Source organism: Neofelis nebulosa, chromosome 7, assembly GCF_028018385.1.
Source record: "Neofelis nebulosa isolate mNeoNeb1 chromosome 7, mNeoNeb1.pri, whole genome shotgun sequence".
In the NCBI taxonomy this organism is placed as follows: domain Eukaryota; kingdom Metazoa; phylum Chordata; class Mammalia; order Carnivora; family Felidae; genus Neofelis; species Neofelis nebulosa.
The window spans coordinates 3,770,613-3,794,278 of record NC_080788.1 but is presented as its reverse complement, the minus strand read 5'-3'; the positions used below and the strand labels follow the sequence as shown (position 1 = coordinate 3,794,278).

At 45.0% G+C, this 23,666-nt stretch overlaps 1 protein-coding gene across 7 annotated transcripts in view; it reads left to right on the top strand.

Annotated features, from left to right (window-relative positions):
- The window catches only part of SH3GL3 (SH3 domain containing GRB2 like 3, endophilin A3), a 132,358-nt gene that overhangs the window by 77,561 nt on the left and 31,131 nt on the right, over positions 1–23,666 (top strand). For 2 of the 7 annotated variants that reach the window (XM_058736409.1, XM_058736411.1), the window contains exons 2-6: positions 4,846–4,914; positions 10,273–10,345; positions 13,056–13,199; positions 16,904–17,037; positions 20,662–20,820. In XM_058736409.1, the coding sequence (XP_058592392.1) occupies positions 4,846–4,914; positions 10,273–10,345; positions 13,056–13,199; positions 16,904–17,037; positions 20,662–20,820 (579 nt within the window). Of the gene's footprint in view, positions 1–4,845; positions 4,915–10,272; positions 10,346–13,055; positions 13,200–16,903; positions 17,038–20,661; positions 20,821–23,666 lie in introns of those variants that run through there. The other 5 variants (XM_058736414.1, XM_058736413.1, XM_058736415.1 and 2 more) reach the window with 5 other exon arrangements.

The window sequence follows — 23,666 nt, the reverse complement described above, 5'->3', positions numbered from 1 at the left end:
CTGTGTTGTAACATGCCTAGCATACGTAACATATACGTGTATTATTGTTTTATACTTTTAGTCGTCACCATTAATTATGTAACCCAGACAATTCTTCTCTATTATTTCAGCAATGTTCAAGTTTGTCCATTTCCCACCTTCGCCTGAACACGGGAGAAACACTCTAGTGCTCAGAGTATCCACTCAACACCCTCCTTCCCATCTTGTTATTACTTAAGGTTGTAATTTTACCCTTTTATAAACTCATATATTTGTTTTTATATATTTGTTTTAAGTAACAGTTCAGGGAGACCCAAAATTCTGGATTTTTTTAACATTTCTTCTAAACACCTTTGAAACTGATCTCTGGTATCTGCTGTTGCTGAAGAGAAATCTGCTGTTAATTTTCTTGTGGTTTTATTCTCCTGTGGGAGTTTTAGAATTTTTTATTCTTGAAATCTCAACATGTGAATTAATACCTTGCTTAGCACTTGAATGCACTTCCAAACTGTGGGCTCATACCTTCCCTCAGTTGTACACAAGAACCCCCCCCCAAAAAAAAACCCCCCAAAAACAGAGCTATTAGCTCTTAAAATACTGAGTCCCCTATATTCTGTCCTTTTTTCTGGAGTGCCTGTCAGTTATAGCTCATCCTCTAAACTGTTTAACTGATATTTCATATTAAAAAAAAAAAAACCCTCTTTTTTTCCTTTAAATATTTTTGTTTTTTCAGGATATTCCTTAGTAATAGTTTCTAGTTTACCGGTTCTTTCTCCAATTGTGCCCAGTCTGGAGTTGATTCCAATTATTGGCATTTTTCATTTTCATCTTTGTGTGTGTTTTATTTCCAAGGTTTCTAAATTTTAATAGCAATTAAAAAAATTTCCCTTTTGTGTAATTATTTGCCTTTTATTCATAGAGGTTATTCCTTCATTTATCATATTGATAATATCCTAAGCATACATATAAAGTTTCTGTCCTATTGTTTCAGAAAGTTATTTTCACCAGAAGTGAATTCATGTTGCAGTCTCTGATTCTGTTGGCTTTCTTACTTGGTCTTGTATTTAGTCATGTGCCTTGGAATTTAGATTTCTGGGATTCATTTTTATTGGGGAGGATGTTTTTTCTCTTTAAAAAAAATTTTAAGATTGTTTACTTATTTGAAAAAAAAATTTTTTTTAATGTTTATTTATTTTTGAGACAGAGGGAGACAGAGCATGAGCAGGGGAGGGGCAGAGAGAGAGGGAGACACAGAATGGGAAGCAGGCTCCAGGCTCTGAGAGTCAGCACAGAGCCCGACATGGGGCTCAAACTCAAAAACTGCAAGATCATGACCTGAGCTGAAGTCGGACGCTTAACTAACTGACTGAGCCACCCAGGCGCCCCACTGTTTACTTATTTTTGAGAGAGAAAGAGAGACAGACACACACACCATATGAGCGGGGGAGGGGCAGAGAGAGAGGGAGACAGGATCCGAAGCAGGCTCCAGGCTCTGCACCATCAGCACAGAACCCAACACAGGGCTGGAACTCACGAACCACGAGATCAACCTGAGCTGAAGCTGGATGCTTAACTGACTGAGATACCTAGGCGCCACTTCCAAAGGGGTATTTTAAAACAGGGATCTTACACATGGGCTTCTGCAGAGGGTTTCAGTAGCCGTTAGAAATTACAGGCAACTGAATCAGTCAATTTTTTGCAATGTAACAAACCACCTTAAACCATAGCGACTTACAATGAAAAACCATTGATTCACAATTTTGTGGGTTGGTGCTTTGGGCGGGGCTCACTGGGCTGCAGGGCTCACTGAGCCCAGCTGCTTACTCATCTGTTGGTGGTGAGCTGCCGGGTGAGCTCAAGGCCTGGTGCTCTGAGATGAGTCACCTTGGAGGGTCATCTCTGCTCAGAGTGGGCATTCATCCTCCAGCGTGGTAGCTCAGGCTAATTCACGTGGGGATGGTTACAGTGGACCTCAGAGGGTAAAGTGTCTACACAGATACTTTGTAGCTATGAAGTATTTATAAGACCTGAACTCAGTACTCTCACAGTGTTGCTTGCATTCTGTTCTATTGATCAAAGCTAGTCCCTGGGGAGAAAAATAGACTGCGTGTCCTAGTGGGAGGAGCAGCGGCAAGGCATTGTGGCCATTTTTGCAATTTACCATGCAACAAAATGAGTGTCCCCCCGCCCCCCGTGTGGTTGTATAATTTTCATTAGATTCTCAGAATATCACCTCCAAAATTAAGAACTAATATTTTAAATTATTTCACATCCTGTTTTGGCTCAGGTTGTGATCTCATGGTTTGTGAGTTTGAGTTCGAGCCCCGTGTAGGGCTCTGTGCTGACGGCTCGGAGATTCTGTGTCTCCCTCTCTCTCTGCCCCTCCCCTACTCACACTCAGTCTCTCTCTCTCTTCTCTCTCAAAAAATAAACATTAAAAAAATTTAAAAAAGAAATGATTTCACTATTTTTTAATGTTTATTTATTTTTGAGAGAGAGACAGCATGCGAGCAGGGGAGGGGTAGAGAGAGAAGGAGACACAGGATCTGAAGCAGGCCCCAGGCTCCCAGCTATGGGCACAGAGCCCGATGTGGGGCTCGAGCTCACGAACCGTGAGATCATGACCTGAGCCGAAGTCGGACGCTCAACCGACTGAGCCACCCAGGCGCCCCAAAATGATTTCACTATTGAACAAAAAGATATTTGGGGACCTAACTGATGGATACTTCCATGTAAAGACCTTTGTGTATAGCAGTGGGATTACCAGTTGTTCCTGTTGAAGCTTATACCTTGTACCGAGGCCTTAGGACAGTCCTCTCTGACTTCTAGACAGAGCCTGAAAAACCAGAACTATTGTCTAGTGTATCAGCCAGCTTCTGCCGAGTAACAAAGCTTTCCAGTGTTTAGTGTCAGACCACCACCATTTATTCGACTCATGTTTCCATGGGTGAGCGGATTAGGCCGGGGGCTTTCTCATGTGCCTGCAGTCCCTTGCAGGTCAACCAGGGGCTCTGGTCCTGGAGAGTGACTGGTTGTCCTGATGGGGGTGTTTGGGCCACGTATCTCTCACCACCCAGCAAATCAGCCCAGGCCTGAATTCACTTGGGGGCAGCAGGGTTTCAAGAGAATGAAAGCATGCAGAGTCTGCTAAGGCCTGGGCTTCTGTCCGTGGTTCAAAACAAGCATCAAGTCCGGCCCGGAATCGCTCGAGGGTAGACAGACTCCAGCTCTGGCCAGGAGGAACTACAGAGATCTAGCGACGAAGAGATAAAGAATCGTGGCCACTAGTGATCTCCCCCGTCTCCTCTCAATTCTCTCTCACCTCACATTTAAGTTAGATTCTCTACACCTGGATTCCTCCTATTGCCTAGTAATTCTGTGTTTGCGATAGTTGTGGAAATAGTAGCAGAAAGTCACTTACATTTAAAAGAACCTGCAATTTTTTTTTATTAATTGATGCTAACCTCCCCCCTTTACCACTGGTTTTTATGTTCATATAAGTATTTTATTTTATTTATTTATTTTTTAATGTTTATTTTATTTTTGAGAGAGAGAGCGTGAGTGGGGTAGGGCAGAGAGAGAGAGAGAGAGAGAGAAAGAGAGAGACAGAATCTGAAGCAGGCTCCAGGCTCTGAGCTGTCAGCACAGAGCCCGACGTGGGGCTCGAACCCACGAACCGTGAGATCATGACCTGAGCCGAAGCCGGATGCTTAACCGACGGAGCCACCCAGGCGTCCCACACGTAAATACTTTAAACATGTAAACAAATTATGTTGATGCGATTTTCTAAAGAAAACGATGTACTTTCCCCTTCCAGTCCTCTTCCGTGTTCCCTGATGCAACCCACTCTGCAGCCAGAGCTGCTTTGCTGAAGGTTTCTCTACACCATGTTTGATAAGGGATCTTCAGGGACTTCTCAGCCAGACCTGTTAGCTTGGCATTTGAGAATTTGTGTGATCTGGCCTCTCTCCCTTTCAGTTTTTATTTCCCCCCATTCTCCCTCGATCACTATTCATTATAGTTAAGGCAAGTTTCTTGCTGTTCCTTGGACGCGTTTGCCCTGCACAGTGACTCCTAAGCGTCCAGAGACCTTTTGTGGTTGTCAGTGTGTGGGTGCCTGTGTGCTACTGACATTTAGTGGGTGGAGGCCAGGGATGATGTTCAACATCCTACAGGGCACAGGACAGCCTCCCACAACAAAGGATTATCTAGTCTAAATATCAGAGTGGCAAGGTGGCAAAACCCCATCCTACACGTTGCTGTCTCTGGGGGGTTTTCTAAGATGTCTCATGCTGTAAGCAAGGCTCCTTCGGTGTTGCCTGTGGAAATGTCCCTTATCCTTAAATGGGCAGCTCAAACGCCAAGCCTTGTAGGAAACAGGTCCTGGGTGTCTCCCCGCCTCCCCTCCACTCCAGGCTCTCAGAATCATGTCTCTGAACCACTGAAATGTCTATTACTTGGTATGTTGACAGTCATTTGTATCCAGCACTATTTTGCTCGTATTTTTCCTCCCTTATATTGTAATCGAGTGTGTGTTTATTAACTCTTCTGCCGCGCTCTGGGTTCCTGGATGATAAGGATCTTATTTATCTGTGTTTCTGCTGGAGCACCTTCCATGTGCTTTACATACAGTAGTTGCATAATTAATACCTGTTGCGCAGGCGAAAAATGTGTATCTCCCCATGTCCTTTGATAGGGTTACTCCTTCCAACGATTTTCTTAAAGGACTTGGTAAAAAAAAAAAATGCAATGAGATGAATGGGGATTTTTTGTTGTTGGTGGTGGTGGTTTTGCTGGTAATAATTTGAGTCAGAAATTGTGGTAACAAATTATCATACAACACAATTACTTTGTTTATTTCTGCAGCTATTTAGCGAAAAAATAAGTGGCGTTGAAGGAACGAAACTAGATGACGAATTTCTTGACATGGAGAGGGTAAGAGAGCACGTTAATGTCAACTGTATTACAAACTTGATTTTCACTGTGATATGCGATGTACTGATACTGTAAAGGATATTAGAGCGGCAGCCAGGGATGTAAAGACCCGCTAAGGTGGCGATGGGATATGGGTAGTTGGTGCCCTCTAGTGGAAAAACGTCAGAATGCTCAAAAGACGGTCAATTTTGGCAAACCATTATTGCAAGGAAAAGACCGTAGTAATTGTGATGATTTTGATGATCTATCCTAGAAAATCAAAGACGAGACCATTCAAATACATAAAGATTGATACACCCATGTGGTGTACCAGATTCTGACTCTGTTCCCATGTGTTGTAGTAGCTGGATAACAAATGACATTGATCTGGGTTCTGAGAACTGGCAGCGTGAACTTGGATAAGCTTTTTTCCTCTTTTCTGACCAGTGACACAGGTGGATAATGTGTGCCCTGCTTGCCTTACATGGATTTGGGGATAATTATGCCAAAAAATTAATGTATATGAAAGCACCTAGGAAATATGATGAGCTTGTCACAGAAATGATTGTAACAGTCTCCAAAGGAAGACTGTAGAATCTGTTGTCCTTTAACCTGTTTCCTGGTCAGCTGTGTGGAATAGCTCGGGTGGAGGTGGAACTGGGACCGCTGATAGTTCAGCTTCCTCAGTTTCCTTCCCCTTCGTCTTGGGCCCTTTAACCATAGCCTTGTTTTAATAATTAGACTCCCCAGATGAGAGAGGGCAGAGAGAAAGCAGAACATCTACCTGCAAGTGTAACATCAAGGATACAGGAGATTGAAGGTTGTAGAGCTATCAGCAGGTACAGAAGAAGTCTAACCCCAGGCTGTGGCTTGGGAGGTTCCTTTCTTCCAGATACCTGGCCCTGGCCAGACTGTCTTCCAGGAAGCACCTTACTTTCTGGATGAGCACTGCTAAGTTTCTAGAAGTGTTAGCACCTTGAGAGGAAAAAGCACGTATTGTTTTGCTTTTGAAAAACGTAATTTTTAAAAACTGAAAAACATGGAAATAGCTTAACATCGTTGGCCTACCTGAAATGACTTTTAAAAATCCCTTGGTATGTAAAGATATTTTAGGTAACTTTATTACTTAGAAAATGATTCAGTTTAAATATTAAATTTATAAACACATTTTAGCAATTTCAGTTTCAGTTGATGGACTGAGATCTCTCTTGTTTACTTCCTTTCCCTCCTAAAGCCCCAATGAATGACAGAAGAAATATAAAAGTAATATCTATTTATTTCCTTACAGCAGTGAAAAGCAGGGAAATATCTAACACGTGACCAGAAGTTTTAAGGACTTTCTGGAAGAGATGAGTTAGGTGGTATCAGATCCACCTAAAACATGACATGGAAATGACAAAGGAATGGAGAGATTTCTTGACAAATCCTAAGCACACAGAAGTAGAGGACGAATAGTAATGTCAAAGTAAAATTTGATGCAAAAAACACTAAGTAGAAAAGGTTATAAAAAAGTTATTAAAAAGATGCAGTCATGCAGTCTATCAGGAAATTGTAATGGTTATGAATCATTATGCACCATATAACATGGCATCTAAATACGTAAGGTAAAAGTTGTCCAAAATACATGGAAAATTGACAAAGTCCAGGGTAGAAGATTTCGCACACCTCTCATAAAATAACAGAGTAAGTTGACAATAGTAGATTGGCTCATAGATGATTAGTACAAAATATGATTAATAACTTTGTTTATAAATAGATACAGATCTCAAGTTGAGAATCTATATTCTTTTTAAGTCCATTTAGAACAATTAAAATAGTCAATCATACATTAGGCTCCAGAAAAACTAAAAAAATTACAAGGAAGGTATACTTTCCCAATTCTGGATGTTTGGAAATTGAAAAACGTGATTATTCTTAGTTGAAAGAGGAAATGACAAGTAAAATCAAAGTTCATTTAGTCATGAGATAACAAATTCTGTACGTTAGAACCTGTGGTATATGGCTACATCTTACGTACATTTAATAGAAAATATATGTTTGAAGGAAATGAATAAATCATTTAAGCCAGGAAGCTAGGAAAATAACAGCAAATGAAATCACTCTAGGTGGAAGGACAGAATTGTAGAGATCAATAAAATAGGAAACAATAACGACAAAACCAGGCACTGTTTTGTTTTCTAAAAGCCACCTCTACCAAGTGTGACTAAGGAGCACAAACACATTACATAAGGAGTAAGAAGGAGATAATGACAGCTATGGATTCTTTTTTAAAAAATTTAAAAATAAACCAGCATTGCTAGCAGCCCTCTAGCTGAGGCTGAGGTCTGGGATAGTCCGTGGCAGAGGATTTGGGGCACCAACATTTGAAGGAAATTCTAGATTTAATCAGCCAACAGAGATGCCTTCACACCAGGTAGACATCACAAAAATAATTTTTACCTCTGTACTCCCACCTGTTTGTCACGATGGTTTGCAGAAGCCATCACGTGGCATTTTGTCAGCTTGAACACCCCCCCCCCCCCCGCCACCACCGCCCCGACATTCTCAGTTATTCTGGGAGGGAAGTTTCTATTCATTCATTCATTCATTCACTCATTCATTCATTCATTCATTTTTTAAACCACATGGATTATTTTTCCAGTGTTTGTCTTGATTGCCCATGTTTGTCAAAGTGGTTAGTGGGTGTCCTCTTTATTTTCTCAAGCGTTCGTTTGCAGTTTTGATCGCTGGGCTGTCCTAGAAGCTGTTCCAGGATGGGCACGTCAGGCTGTTAGTTTTTGGTCATTTGTTCCTTGGCTTTTTTCTTTTTCTTTTTTTTTTTTTTTTTGCCCTTAAAGAGAGAAGGATCTGAAGTAGAAAGTACCCCTGCCCCAGATCTCACTGTCACCCTTCAGAGATGGCTCCTGGCTTCCTGGTACCTTTTCATGTCTGAAGAGGGTTGGATACATGGAAAGGAACACTTAATTACTGTCAAATTTCTATAACTGTGGAAAGTTATAAATCTAAAACCTAGTTTTTCTTAAGCTTAAGCTGGACTTACGAATCTTATTTATAAATTTAGTGACTTCAACATAAAAATCATTTTCAGTTAATCTTGTGTTCATTTCCATTAAGTCATAGGCTTAACAGGTTAAATCCTTAAACATTTATCTCCAGTTACATAATTAAGCAAATTCCCTTAGACATTGCAAATTAGAATCACAAATGCAATGCATGGAACTCGCCCCAACGTCACATCAGATTTAGAAAAGCGTTTTCCAGAGCACTTAAATTTCTCGAGACTGTAAGAATACAAACGTTTGGGTGATCATATTCTCTTAAACATTTCAAAAATCTTCATAAACAATCGAACACACTGAAGAGAGTTCAGAGCTTGCAAAACTCGCTACAAGGCCCGGTGCACGTACGCACAGCTGGTGTGTGTGCATCAGTAATACAGGTGTGATTCATTTCTTCATCATTTACATGCTGTCTTTTTAAACCTTCCTGGGGCCCCGAATTTAGGCGCTCGGCTAATGGGAACAAATCCAATTTCAGGCTGGTTGAGCTCACTTGGTTGGAAGCTTCTGACCCTGACCAGATCATAGATTTTTGAATTACAAAAATGAATTTCTTGTATTATAAATCACTCTACAACTTGCTTTCTTTCCTTGACAGTGTGCTGTGGGCATCTTCCCAGTAGATATGGAGCTTCCCTTTTTTTTTTTTTTTTTTTTTTAATCTTGTGATTCAAGAGAATTCCTTTATTTGGATGTCTCACAGTTTACCCAGCCAGTCTCTTATCGCTTATAATTCAAGTTGGTTTCAGTTTTTAATAGACATAGAATGGCCTGACATCCTTTTACGTCATTGCAATTGGCTGGTGTGTTTCCAGACGCTAGGTCCCTGGAGGTCTGCCCATTAATAGGTTCTTGTCCCTTGATCCGTTTTGCACTCCCAGTGTGTGTGAAAGCGCCCATCCCTCCATACCTGTATGACACCTAATATTGGGTCAGATTAATAAAAAAATATTTTTTTTGTCAATCTGTTGAGTGGAAAGTATCTCCTTTTTGATTTACAGTCTTTCTGGGTATTTTGTCAACTGTTTGAACTTGTATTTTTCCCCGTTTGTTTTCTTGCCAGTTTATATTCTTGTCCTTTCCAATTGGGTTGTTTTATGTGCTGCTTTTTTTCTTAAATGGGAGTTTTGAGTATCATGGATGCTAAGCATGGGTCCTTCATACAGTTTCCTTTCTGTTTCATTTTGCCACTTTTGTCAAATTTGGTGTTATTACATCTATTCACTGTTCAGTCTTTAATTTTATAGGGTCAGAATTTTGGGTTTTGTGTTGTGCCTAGAAGATTCTTCCCACCCCTGTATTTCGGAATATTCTTCTGTGTAATTTAGTGCCTTTGTAGACTGTTTTTAGGTCTGTATTTGTGATCCAGTCTGTAGTATGAGGCGTGAACCTAAGTTTAATATTAATTTGCCAAATTGTAGCCAAAAAAGAAAAAATTAAAAGGAACATAAGATTTGAATTAATTTTATGTGTGATTTGGGGGAGGACTTACATCTTTGCACAGTTAAACTTTCCCGTGTAGGAACATGGCTCTTCAGATAGATGTTGTACATTTTCTCCTTATATTTATTCCTTATTGTTGTGTATTTTTATGTTGCTCTTATGAATGGGATCTCCTTTTCCTTTATATTTTCTTTCAGGCTGTTGATGGTATGAAATGAAGCTATTGAACTTTATGCCTGTCGAACTTTATTGTATATTCTCACATTTGGTGTCGGGCTAACCAGTAGCCAGTGTCCAGAAATGGTTTTGTGGGGGGAAAGATTCAGTCTCAACATAGAAAACCTTTGATATTAACATCTGCCCACAGGACACTTGGGTGTTTATTGTGAGTGGTACTGTTAGGGAGAATGATTCTTTCGTTGTTGATTTACTGCCGTAGTTTCTAATGTGAATTGCTATTAGGGAGTCCTTACAAGCAAAGGCACTCAAGTACACCCAGCAAATAAGGAAAGTTGGGCTGAGACATGCCTGGTGTTGGCTGGAGAGGCCTTCAGGTATGTCCAGTAATCGAGTGGAGCATAGTAACTCGTCTGAGTTTTGTAAATAATACATGACTGCTCATTGTATGTTAAAAAGAAAATGAAATGAATGCTCTCCAACATCATGGGGAGGAAGAGCTGTCCCAAAATCATAGTGAGAAAAATACTGCTTCTCCCCCAAAATGTTGAAACTCATTTGGATTAAAATCTGTTAATAGTATTCTACATATTAAATTAACGCATATTACCTCTGTTTTCCTGTGAATTCGTTGTTTGTCATTTACCAACATTTTTATGTTTGTGTGTGTGTGTGTTGTTGTTTTTTTTTTTTTTTAAAGAAAATAGATGTTACCAATAAAGCTGTTGCAGAAATTCTTTCGAAAGCCACAGAGTATCTTCAGCCAAATCCAGGTAAAGTTAGAAAATGTCTCGACATAGTCTATTGTTCTTTCGCTGTCATAGACTAACAACCCATGTTTGCTTGGCATATGGCTGACGTAGCTTAGAAACAGTGTTTTCTGTGTCCAAATAATGAATTTCAGTTTTTTAAAGTCAAGCCGCCAGCGACCGAAGGTAGTTTCAGGGAGTCCTAGCTGATGAGAAACAGAGCAGATAATCCCGTGGTCTATGGTGACATCCTGTGGATAGAGACTTGGTCTTAGCAGCAAGGCGCTGCTCAATAAAGACACATTTTAGGAGATGCCTCAGAGACCCACTGAATGTTTGGTATGTTTTCTTATTCAGGCGTCTCCTCTTTTAGAAAAAAATTCTGTCATCCTGCTCTAAAGGTATAATTGAAATTGTAATTTCACTTTGTAGCTCAGATGCTAAAGAAATGAGGCAGGAAAAGCAGCATGAAAAGGTCCCTTGTTGCCATCAGCTTCTCGACAGGAGGTTCTTAATTCCGTGGTTGTGAAGCAGCATCCCTTGATGGGTTTTCCCTGGGTTGTAAATGACAGAAACCAACAGGGGGCAGGGCACCCAAGCCTTGAATTCTGCAAATTTCCCAAACTGCCTTCCTTTTTAGGAACGTATTATTTGCAGGGAGTCGCTGTGACTCCTTTGGGCGTTAGGACTCCCCTACAGACCCAACCACCTGAAAATCTAGACAGGAACAATTTCAAAACATAAATTTTATAAAAACTGCGTCCAGGGAGGTTGGCGGGTATAGGATTCTTTGGAACTGTGTAGAGGTTTGTAATTTCAAGGGCCGCACTCCTGCCTCTCTTCCCTGGCCTCCTCAGTGACTGAGATGAGCTATGTAAGTTCCTTTTCCCGATAAATCAGCACAGATTTAGCGAGGGCTTCCTTTTGGCAGAGGGGCTTTCCCGGTTCCTGGGACCCAGATCCCATCCTCAAAGAGCTGACGTTGGAATGGGGTAGGAGCGGGGTTGGCCAGCAAGGACAGAGGCCTCTGGCTGTTGCCAGTTTAGTGGATGTCAGCCACATGCCTGCCACCTCCCAGTCCCCACCCTGGCAGTGGGAAGGAAGAGCCACGCGTGCGTGTGGCTATTGGAGCACAGGGACCAGAAAGAAAACTGCTTTGAAGCTGAGGCAGGCAAGATTCAAACAGGCTGGCACCAGAAGTGTCTGAAGCCTTGCTCCTCAAAGTGTGGTCCGCGAACTAGCAGCCTCAAGCCTCACCCGAGAGACTGGGAAACGCAGAGCCTTGAGCTCATCCCAAACAGACTGAACCAGACTTGGCGTTTTAACAGGATCCTCGGGTGATTTGTATGCACCTTAAGAGTTTGAGAGGCACTGGCCTAGAACACATGAAAACAAGTGTGATTATTAAAGTAAAAGACAATGAAAGCGTACCTCTTTACTTCCTGGAATTATCACAGATGCCACAAGCTGGTATGTGATTCGCTCTCTAGCCCGGGGAATAAAAGCCCAGGTTCTTAGCTTGGTATTCAGTTCATAGTCATATTTTCCCATAGATCTCTCCTGATTCATCCTGGTTTGGTTTTGTTTTGTTTTGGGGGGGGCACAAGTGAGTGAGGGGCAGAGAGAGGAAGAGAGAGAGAAGCGAGGTTCACTTAAAGCAGGCTCGTGCTTCCCTGATGTGGGACTTGGACTCATGCACCGTGAGGTCATGACCTGAGCCGAAGTCAGATGCTTAACGACTGAGCACCCCCCCCCCCCCCGCCCCAGGCGCCCCCCCGATTCATCCTGTTTTAATTTCAGCTTAGGTCAGACTGGCCTCCTCTTTATCTGTTGGTTCTGTACCATAAACATCCCACCTTCTATACCGTTGACGTGATATCTGCACTTTGTAGGCACATGTTGCTATCTGTATTCAGCATATTGTTATGGTCACACCACGCTTTATTTGCCCGGTGCATCTCCTATATTCTGTCCCGCAGCGACTAGCTCTGTGCTCCTGTAGGGCAGCCGCTGTCCTGGGTCCCTCTGGAGCCGGAGGGGTTAGCACTGTGTGCCACACAGAGCCGGGATCAGTAAGCACTGATGGCCCGAGTCGGGGAAGAGAAGTTGAGAAGCAGTGGCCGCCCGTCCTTTCCCTCGGGGCAGGGGACCCGACCTGCACCGAGGAGCATCAACACAGACTCCTGTTCACTCAGCAGGAGTTGGTCTCCTCCCGTCGGCTCTGCTTCCTCAACAGGAGTGCGCCAAAGCCCTTCATCAGGATATTGAATATAATCACTCCGAATAAATTGTTGGGACAGGGAGGGTGACGGGCCTTTTGGTGGTTTGAAACATCCACCTCAGCGATGCCGTCCTTGGTGTTCCGTTGGTCCCCGGGAAGGATCGCCTCCCCGGTACTGGCATCTGGCTCTGGGCGTGCGTGTTGCAGGCCCTGCTCTGTGTGTCCCTGTGCAGCGGGGACACTTCTGATGTGCGGAGTCAACGACGTGTGCGTCGTTTCCATTTTCCCTTGCTTAGCAACCCCCTCTTCCCCCCACCGCCCAGCCACTTGGGAAAAGAATCTGGAAAATCATGTGAGACGTGAAATAGGTCACACAGTCCCTTTCAGATGCTCCAGGTGTCCCACGTCTTGCCCACCGGGGTGACCTCAGTTTTGCCGTCATTTGTTAAATGCCATGTACCTATCACTCCACCTTGTCATTTTTAAGGAATTACAAATGACAATGTTTTTAAGCATACAGAGCTAAGCTAGGGATGCTGAACACTGTGTCGAAGATCCGAGGACAGGTGAAAACCACCGGGTACCCGCAGACGGAAGGCTTGCTGGGCGACTGTATGCTAAAGTACGGGAGGGAGCTCGGGGAAGGCTCCACCTTCGGTGAGTGTTTGCAGATCGCCTGGAGCACTTTGTATGAGTGTGTGTGTGTGTGTGTGTGTGTGTGTGAATGAAGGGGGAGGGAAGGGGAGAGGGAAGGGGGGGAGGGACAAAGAGAGGAGTGGGGAGGCTCCACCTTGGGTGACTGTTCGAAGATTGCCTGGGAGCACTTTGTGTGTTGGGGGGGAGGGGGAGAGGCAAAGGGGGGAGGCTGCACCTTTGGTGACTGTTCACAGATCACCTGGGAGCACTTTGTCCGGGGTGGGGGGGCAGAGAAGGGGGAAGGGCAGAGAGAGGAGAGAGAGAAAGGGAAACCCAAGCAGGCTCTGTGTTGACAGCAGAGAGCCCGATGTGGGGCTTGAACCCACGAAGCATGAGATCATGATCCAACCTGAAATCAAGAGTCGGACACTCAACTGACTGAGCCACCCAAGCACCCCACAGTACCTTCATGTTAACAAGCTTTATTATTATTATTTTTATATCACCCAAGTAATACAGGTTCGTTGCAGAAGGCTTAGAAAATATAAGCTAGTGAAATACAAGAAAGGAAGTGCTGACATCACCCACAGTGACGTATCTGGTGATGGACCTTTTGTGTATTCTCATCCCTAGTCATGTACACCTTCACAGCCCTTTGTGTATTCTCATCCCTAGTCACACTCACCTTCACAAGGTTTATTCTCATCCCTAGTCACGTACACCTTTACAGAATTAAAATGGAGTTATGGTATCTCTACCTTTATACCCTTTTGTAACTTGCTTATTTCTATCGACTGAATCAAGATCCATGTCATAAAATGATTAATCTTCTATGATACTGTTTTTAACGGCTGTATAATAAATAACCCGTGTGTCATGGCAGACTTTGTTCAGTCAACCCTAGTTATTGGATATTTAGATACTTTTTTCTGTACGTAAAAAAATTTTACATAGCGTTTATAAAACCATTTTCATAATCTTTAGGGATATCCAAGATTATGTTCGTGGATTGAAATCCCTGGTAGTGAAATTGTTGGGTTGAGAATATGCGTGTCTTTTCAGATTTTTGAACCATATTCCCAAAGGACCCTCCAGAAGGGGTGTGCCAGTTTGATACTCTTGCCAGGAGTATGTGAGAGTATGTTTCCCAGCACAGTTATTGATTGTGGGAATTACTTTTTTAGCTTACTTCTGAATCACAGGTACTTTGATACATAGCATATAAAATTGATCTCTTAGTGCTGTGTTAACTTCACCTTTTGGATTATGTGTAAGGTAGATTTCTTTCCTGTTTGTCATCATTTTTGTGAAATGTATATTTGTATCTTTTGCCTATTTTTGCATTAATACGTTCATTTCCCCCCCCTTACTGGTTGATGAGCTCTTTCAACGGTTAGGACATTTGCTCTTGGTCTGCCTTATATGTTAGTGAAGTTACGCCCCACGTAGGCATTCGCCTTCTGACCTTGTGGACGGAGGCCACTGAAACGGAGGAGCTTTTGGTTTTCATATAGTGGGACTCCTAACTCTTCCTTTATGGTTTATGGCTCTGTTGTTTTGTTTAGAAAAACTTTTCCACCCCACCCATAAAAGTATGTTTATTCATACTTTTCTTTTGAAACATGTTTCCTTTTCTTCCCTTTAAATTTCCAAGCTCCTGATTTTAACGGGCAGATACTGTGCAGTAGGGTCCTCATTTTGTTTTCTCCCAAGTAAGTAGCTGGTTGTCCTAATACTCCATTGAAAAGTTCAGCCTTTCCCCTCTGGAGAGAAACGTTTTGTTATAGACTAAATTTTTATATTTTAAGTTTGTTTCTGGTCTTTTTTTTTTTTTTTCTCCTGTTTTCTTGGTCTGTACCTTGCTCTGCTCCAGTGTTGTATTTTAAGAATTGTAATTTAAACGTATATTTCAATATGCTAAACTAAAATCTTCCTTGGTTATCTTATTATAAACAATACACGGAAATGCTTCTGTCAAAGCCAAATCCGACACTCTGTGGCTTGGGCAGTGGTGGCCGAGGATCAGAAGCAGTACCCTTCGTTTCTAACCAGTTGGGCAGGAAAGAGTCCCCAGGCTAGGAAGGGATGTCTCCTCTTTACCTTGAGATGATTTAGAACCTAACAATGAAGAGCGAGTTAAGGAAACTTAGGGATGAAGCTACCAGTGGAGTTCTGACCAGTGTAATTTAGTGTAACTGAATTTCCACTTACAGTTTTCTAGTTCATTTCTTAAAAAAAAAAAGGGGGGGGGGAGGTGAGGCTTCATTGCTATTGCTGTTTTACAGGTGCATAAACTATGCATGGCTGGACCAGTAGGTGTGACAACTTTAAGGTCAGAATTTGCTAGAAATGCGAATTCTTGGGCTGGCCCCTAAGGTCTTTTTCTAGCCTGGGAGTTGAGAGACCCCAAACTACATTTTCACGAGGTCAATTTGGAAAACCCCAAAACAGGAAAAATAGTTTGCTTTGGTGCCTCATGTCCCAGAGATGCCTCTTAGAGAAACGGCCTCTCGTTCTGCTCCGCTACCAGGACTCCTGCTTGCACATCACTGCGGGTCAGCTGACACTGAGATACCAGAGTGCAGGCCAGCAACACCTGCCGGTCACAGCCCCCAAGGCCGAGCGCGGCTGGCTTGGGCCTCATCTCAAGAGCAGGCCTTGCCCATCCCGCTGAAAGGCTGTCCCAGGTGACACGGCCAGGCTTTCCTTGACATCAGAAAGGGTAAGGAGCCTCGGAACCATCTGAAGGCTCTGGGGACTGACCTCAAGATCTAGGAGCTAGAAGCTGACAAGAGGTTTTGTTCCCTTATTTCTATTGTAATCTTTATTGCCTGACACTTAGCCCTGATGAATGAATCCTTTTAGAGTTTACAAAGAGCGATTTTGTTCTCCAGCTTCTAAGGAACCCTAGGTGCCAGTTCACAAAACTACAGATTTCCCTGCTCTCCGAAAGCGGAGCATTGCCACCAAGCCTTTTGTGAACCGAAGTGGCGTAAAGCAAAGAAGAAATTACCGTTAATTTATGTGGAAAATGTTTTGAGCATGACCAGGCCCCCCAAAATAGGCTCTCTTACACTTTTCTGATACCTTAGGATACATCTTACTAATGTGTGCACAGAATGAAATCGAGGCAAAGCGCAGATGCTCACGGACGCAGTTCAAAGCTGCCGGGACGGGGGGGCTGATGCCAATGTTCTGTACACAGTTCAGTTCTCACTACTTGGGGTCCATGCTGCCTCTAGTGGCTCACTGCAAAACGGGCTGAATGTTTTCTCATTTTCGCCTTTTTTTTTTCTTTTTTGGTGAAAACAGAAATCCTCTTTGGATTTCTTCCAGTTAGCAAAAGCAGGTACTAGTTATTGTAGGTCTCTGGTAAACTGATGGGGTGCGACACAGACCTTCGAAAAGCAGAGTGTGCCTGTCACCAGTTTGAGAAAGGAGCTTTATCCCCATCTAGTGGCCAAAAGGGTAAATGCTTCGGTCTGTCTGAGCCTCCTACCTTTATTTTGTAGCGCAGACTACAGAACGTAGAGAGGAAAATACGGAAAATAAGACGTTCAGAAAAAAAAAATTTTTTTTCTCTGAGTCAGGATTCAGCAGTCTCAGGGTGATTCGCTTTTTTCCATGGCCCTCCACAAACGTTTGGGGAAGAATGAAGTCAATATCACCGCTAACCTCGAGTACCCTGCTGAAGACCCTTTTTTAATTTGTATTTTCTATTCAAGGTAGTGCATTAATAGAAGTCGGTGAATCCATGAAGCTAATGGCTGAGGTGAAAGACTCTCTTGACATTAACGTAAAGCAAACTTTTATTGATCCACTTCAGTTACTACAAGACAAAGATTTAAAAGAGATTGGGGTAAGTCTTCCGGGCTCTAAATCGACCTGTTGCTACTTAAAGTGAAGTTCATATTTAAAACCATCAGAGTGTTTCTGTAGGGATTCCGTGAAAGCATCGTCTTGTGGGTGGTGAAAAAAATAACTCCTATTTACCTGGCTCACTGGGAAAGAGACCCGGGACCTCTTAGCTTTTTATTCTGTATCTTATTATTTTTTTAATTTTTTAGGGTTTTTATATATTTTTGAGAGAGGAAGAGAGAGAGAGAGAGAACATGAATGGGGAAAATGCAGAGAGGGAGAGAGACACAAAATCTGAAAGAGGCTCTGGGCTCCAAGCTGTCAGCACAGAGCCCGACGTGGGGCTGGAACCCACGGACCATGAGATCATGACCTGAGCCGAAGTCGGACGCTTAACCGACTGAGCCACCCAGGCACCCCTGTTCTCTATCTTATTAAAGCCGGCTAGAAGCCAGGATGAAGGAACACATTTCCATAGCCACTTCTCACATAACAAAATGATCCCATAACTTTGTAGTGGATTTTTGATAATGAAAATCACAACTGTGTCAGTCGTATCTTTTGATACTTGGCACCAGCACTGATTATCTTGCACTGCTTCTCAAGGAAACCAATAAACAGGAATTGACATTTCATGTTTGGAAAACTGTTAGAAGTGGCCTTCCAGAGCGTACATGTGAGCCCTCGGGGACCTGTAGGTGATCATGTGCCTCTTGCTTAGTGGTGTTTGTGCGTATGTGCACAAACAGCGTTGAGATTTCTGCCTCACCGGACTTCTACTCTGGCAGGGCAGCCTGTGTTGACTTCATGCTGGCGGGGCAGCCAGCTGCCCCGAGGACCTGCCCCCAGGTATCTTCAAGAGTGATCTGAATGCAAGTCCAAGCCAGCTGGGAAGTCATTTGAACCTTGGCATACCCCCTTTCTTCCTTCCTTCCTTCCTTCCTTCCTTCCTTCCTTCCTTCCTTCCTTCCTTCCTTCCTTCCTTCCTTTCTAATGTTTATTTGGGGGTTGGGGGATGAGGGGCAGAGAGAGAGGGAGAGACAGAGAATCCCAAGCAGGCTCCGTGCTGTCAGCACAGAGCCCAACACAGGGCTGGATCTCACGAACGCTGAGATCATGACTTGAACTGAAATCGAGTCAGACGCCTTACCGAGTGAGCCACCCAGGTGCCCCGTCCGCTTTCCTCCCTCTCCTTTCTCTGGGCACGGTGCATCTCATGGGGTGGCCCCTGGACCGTCAGCATCAGCATCACATTAGAAAGGCAGATGCTGGGGCCCTGTTGTAGGTTTCCCAAACGGAGAGTCCTGGATGCCTGGAATTCAGGAAGGTTGAATGAAAAACGAAAGCAACCATTCAGGGACAACCAAGAACATTCTGCTGCCCCCCCCTCCAGAATGCCCCCCTCAGCCCCTTACTCCTGGTCTCTGTCCCATCCATGTCAGGGAAAGCAGTGTCCTTCCTGACCTCCGAGGTCTGTCCTCCACTGGACCCCGGAGTCTGTTGCCACATCCATTGTCCTCTCTCCTGAATCTCCATCCTCTCCCTTTCTATCACCTCCTCTCAGTTAACATCTGGACACATCCACACAATAGCCCTTGACTCCCGGCACCACACCCAGAGCAGGCTTCCTGAGACGCAGACTGTCGGCAGCTGCCCGCAGGGGAGGGGGACTGAAGATCCACTCCAGCCTCTCCTGCCCTCTGGGGCCCGATTCTCTGGCCTCTCCTGCCCTTTGGGGCCTGACCTCGGCCCCTTCCCACCGTTACCTGCAGCCCCCTGGGGTGTTTTGCTGTGTTCTGTCCCTCTGTTCCTGGCCTTTCTCCCCCTCCCCTCCCCTCCCCTCCTGGCTAAGTCACGTCACCTCTCAGACGCTCTTCCCTTTGGGAAGCCCCTGCCCTCCCCTCACAGAATCAGGGGCTCCTGCGCTCCCTGCGTGATGGCACTAAGCGCCTCAGGGGTAAGGATCCTGCCTCGTCCACTTTTGTGGCCACGATGTCCAGCATGGCATTCGTGCTTCCAAATTACTAAAGAACAGATGACTCTAGAGAAGGAGGGGCGTCCTGGGGACCGGGGGGACCAGAACAGCCTTTGCAAACGCAGAACCTTAAAACCAAACGCCCCCTTTGTTGAAAGACGTAATACGCCATTTCTTCTCATGCTGTCGTCCTTGAGGAAAACCACAAGTCCGCCCCACAACGTAGGTCTTCCGTTTGACCTGCTTCAGAGCCGGCTGTGGACACAAATGTGGGTCGGACTTGTGTGCAAAATCCACCTGTACTTAAGTGTTGGCATTCCCCACGCAGCAAAATAGTACTCTAAATGGCTTCCTTGTTACTCAGCTGCCATCTGATACAGAAATGCTATAAAGCTACACTTAAATCCTAGAACGATCGAGAGTTAAGAGTCTACTCCTCAGAAGCCATTCATAGTCTCGACTCTGCTGCTGCGTCTCAGGCCTCAGGAGTGGGGAACCTGCCCATTTAACACACGGCTGACTTCTATCTGTAAGGGGTTTTGTGGGTTCAGTTCTTGGCCCGTCAGCAGCCATCACCCCTGTTTTACAGCCACACACGGAGGCACAGAGGGAGTAACAGATCTGCCCAGAGTCACGGAGCATATAATAAAGATGCTTCTGGGTTTTTATCCCATATGCTCTCTTCACCTCTTCATTATGGTAGTGGAACCAGTGTTTCATTCACTAAAATGCTAAGTGATGTTACCTGCATACTTCGCTGGGATGGCCTGTTCTTGTGTGTACGTTTGATGTCAGATACCTGTTTTCCAAGGATTGTAGGCATAATGCCTTGCCCCATACAGCTGTCCTGCCGACAGTATTTCTGACATAGGATCCCTCTGCTGGAATACAAACTGTGATGGGGGAACTTACTACCACACAAGACAGCCCCTTCCGTGAATGCACACGTCTGATATTTATAGTTGTTACATTTTGTTAAAGAGATTCTTTTTTTTTTCTTTGTTTCTTTTCTTTTCTTTTTTTTTTTTTTAAGAAATTTCACCATTTCAGAGGTTGTGAGTGTCTGTTTCTCAGTGTGTACATGTTCACTGGAGGTATTTATTCAACTTGTTCTGTTATTGTTTGGGAACTTTATGGGAGACGCCTAAGTATTCTAGGGGTTACTAGAAATTTGTGCTTTTATAATCTCCTTTTTGGCAAGGACTTGACAGTTGTGCCAAAGGAAACATGCTTGTTTTTGGCAGAGTTAATTGGCTGGAAATTATCTGGATGTGTTATTAGAGCACTGAAGTGAGGGGCCCTATAGACAACTTTGGGAAATGGAATCTGAGTGCTGATACTGTGTCTTTATGCTCATATAGGTATTCATTCTGCCATCCATTTATCCATGCATCCATTCACCCACCCTTTCATCCACCCACCTGTCCGTCCATCCATCCGTCCATCCGTCTAACCATTCCCCATGCCTTGAGGACCATCAGTAAGGGTAGCCTCTAGTGGATGCTGGGGACACACAGACGTGTAAGATGCATCCCTGCCCCTAGAATTTAGGTCACCCAAAAGCAGTGGCTGTGATCATGGAAATAACAAGTTTCTTTGCCCCGTGTTTTGAATGTACAGTTCTCTGAAAGACTCTTTTGTCTTTTTCAGCACCACCTGAAAAAGCTGGAAGGCCGCCGCCTGGATTATGATTATAAAAAGAAGCGAGTAGGTAAGATACCAGACGAAGAAGTCAGACAAGCGGTAGAAAAATTTGAAGAGTCAAAGGAGTTGGCTGAAAGAAGCATGTTTAATTTTTTAGAAAATGATGTAAGTATTTAAACCAACCAGGAGACTTTAATGTGAATGAAAACATTGACCATATGAGTAGGATCAACATGTTGAGAAGCTCTGGAGCCTTAGTTTACGAGAGCTTCCAGAATTTTCCGTAACCATTATGTCCTGCCTCAGAAATAGCTTCAGACATTTGGCAAGTCCCAACTCAGACCTCAGATCTCAAGAAGGCCTGTTTATCCCAGGACTGTTCCGGAGACATGCTCCAGGTAGCCCCGGGGAGGGGGATGGTTTGGGGACTTGCATAGCAGACCGGCCTTTGTGTTTGAGGCCATAGCATTGTGACTTTGCAGTGGAACGCGGGGCCCACGTCATGCGTAACGTGCGCTTTTGCTCAGACTGAGAGAAGCACGCTGTGAGGCAGGTGTGTGAGGAGGAGAGGCTCTCCGGTGCCCTGCCTTGTCATCGCGAACATGCAGGATATAAAAGCGTGACCTGCGTTGTTCAGCTGTACCATAGCGGTGCCTGTGGACTCAGGAATGATGAAGGTCTGGACACACATCCCTCAGAGACGCCAATACCCTGTTGTGCTGTAATTGCCACCACCAGCTTTTATTTTATTTGTTCAAGTGAAGTTAGATTCGCGTCCCTGAGGGGCATGGCGATCCCCACCTGGGCACCATGAAGGCCGAAGGCCTCCCTTCTTTGCCTCACTGATGAGTCCTTGGGCGTTTGTTGTCACTGCCTTTTTCCACCTGCTTCTGTGTGGCGTCCCTGCCCTGACGCTGGCCTTGCTGATGCCCTGAGCCGTTTTGGCCCAGCCTTAGCTTTGGGCCCCCTTTGCTGAACTTTCAAACCCGTGGAGACAAGTCAGAGGATTTATTTATCTGCAAAACCATGTTCTACTTACAGTAGTTTATCAAAAGGTACATCAAGGTCTTGCGCTTTTGAGTCAAGTCAGACAGAACGTACGGAGCATCTTTTCTATTTGCCGTGGTGACGTCGGGGGCGGATTCGTATGTTCAGTATTAGCAAGACATTAGTCGCGGAGATAACAGTTTGAAAATCCCCGCGTCCATTAAACCTGAGTGCTGAAAAGCACCCTCAATTATGTTTCTCCTTTTAACATTTTATCAGGGTGCTTACATCTTACAGGAAGCGGGAAGAGGTCTACACAGTTGGCTGTTTTCCTTGTTTATTTATTTTCCCTTAAAAGTAGAACTTGCCTCTTGAGATTGTCCCCAGGCAGCAGGCGATTTTGGTTTTGTCCCCGATTGCTGTATTTGATTCTTCGACGTGTTGAGAAAGTGGGTTTGAAGTGCGGCATGTCAGGTGCACGTTATCCTTACCAGGCCGTCGCCAGCGTTGCCCTTCCGGTCCTGTGCCTGTTTGTGGCGGATTTGAACCCTGAAGTTGAGTCTCGTGCGTCAGACGTGCTGCTCCCTCAGCTCAGGGCTGGGTCCACACCTCCGCCGACGGGCTGTGCTGGCTCATTTCGGGGACGGCCATGCGCCTTCTGGCCTGTCCTTTGACAAGAGCTCCTGGAAACCAGCCATGGAAGCGGGAGGAGACCGAACTCCTCGGCAGCTGGGGACTGTCCCGCCGCCTTGGGACTGGGCTCCTTCCCCTTCTCTGCCCTCCTGCCCGTGGCCGCCTTTAGCCGCGGTGGTGAGCCGGGTGCTCTGGTTGCTGACTCTTGCGGGAGTGGCGGTGGTAGTGCCCAAGAGGTGGCCGGTGATGGCGATGCCGACAGTGGCAAGGGGGCCATTTCTTTTTTTTTTTCAACGTTTTTTTTTTTTTATTTATTTTTATTTTTATTTTTATTTTTGGGACAGAGAGAGACAGAGCATGAACGGGGGAGGGGCAGAGAGAGAGGGAGACACAGAATCGGAAACAGGCTCCAGGCTCCGAGCCATCAGCCCAGAGCCCGACGCGGGGCTCGAACTCACGGACCGCGAGATCGTGACCTGGCCGAAGTCGGACGCTTAACCGACTGCGCCACCCAGGTGAAGGGGGCCATTTCTTGAGCGCTCACGGTAGAGCGTATGGGGTCCTAGGGGCGTCCCCTGTGTGACGACACCCCTGCTTTTGCCTTTCCCCTTCCCGGGGTTATAGTTGAGGAAACCCACAAGTTACTGACCGTGTGAGCCCCAGAAGGCTGCCTTCCTTCTGTTCGTGGGGCACCAGTGGGCAGACCCAGAAGGGGACCGCCCTGTCCCTTTGATGAGACGGGGCGTGGAAAATCTTCCCCAGTTCAGCCCTTGGGCCTGCCATGCTAATGCGGAGGTGGTTGTGTGTGGGGATCAACAGCGGGCGACTTGGTGGGGGAAGACGGGGAAACCGGTGCATGGAGGGAGGAGGTGTACGTACGTGGAGCTCTCGGCCCTGTCCTTGGCCCCTCTCTACAACCAGGCCAGGCCCAGCGGGTCTGCAGCCCTCAGGACCCTGACTTCCTGCTCTCTCCGGGTCATCAACCCCACGTCGAACCTCGCCACTTCACCCCTCGTACCTGTGTCTGCTCGTCCCGTAGGAGGTAACGGGTTGTGCTGATAACGTCTCTGTGGTCAGATGAGTTTGGCGGACCATAGCGGAGACAAAATTCGCAGCCTTCTTTGTCACCAGACTTTTCAGAGTCTTTATATGATAATGTGAAAAATTAATCTCTACGAGCTTGCTAAGGATACTCTGGGAAGTCTCTCCAACTTGTTTGGCCACAGAGCTTGTCCACAGCATCATCGTTATTGCTGTCATTTCAAGGGACAGGTGCCGTGTGGCATAAGGTGCGTTAGGAAATTCCGGACTCGCTGAAAGAAAGCACCCAGCCAGGAGTGGACGACCTGAAATCTGGTTCTGGTCTCGCTTCTGCTCAACTGTTTGCCCCT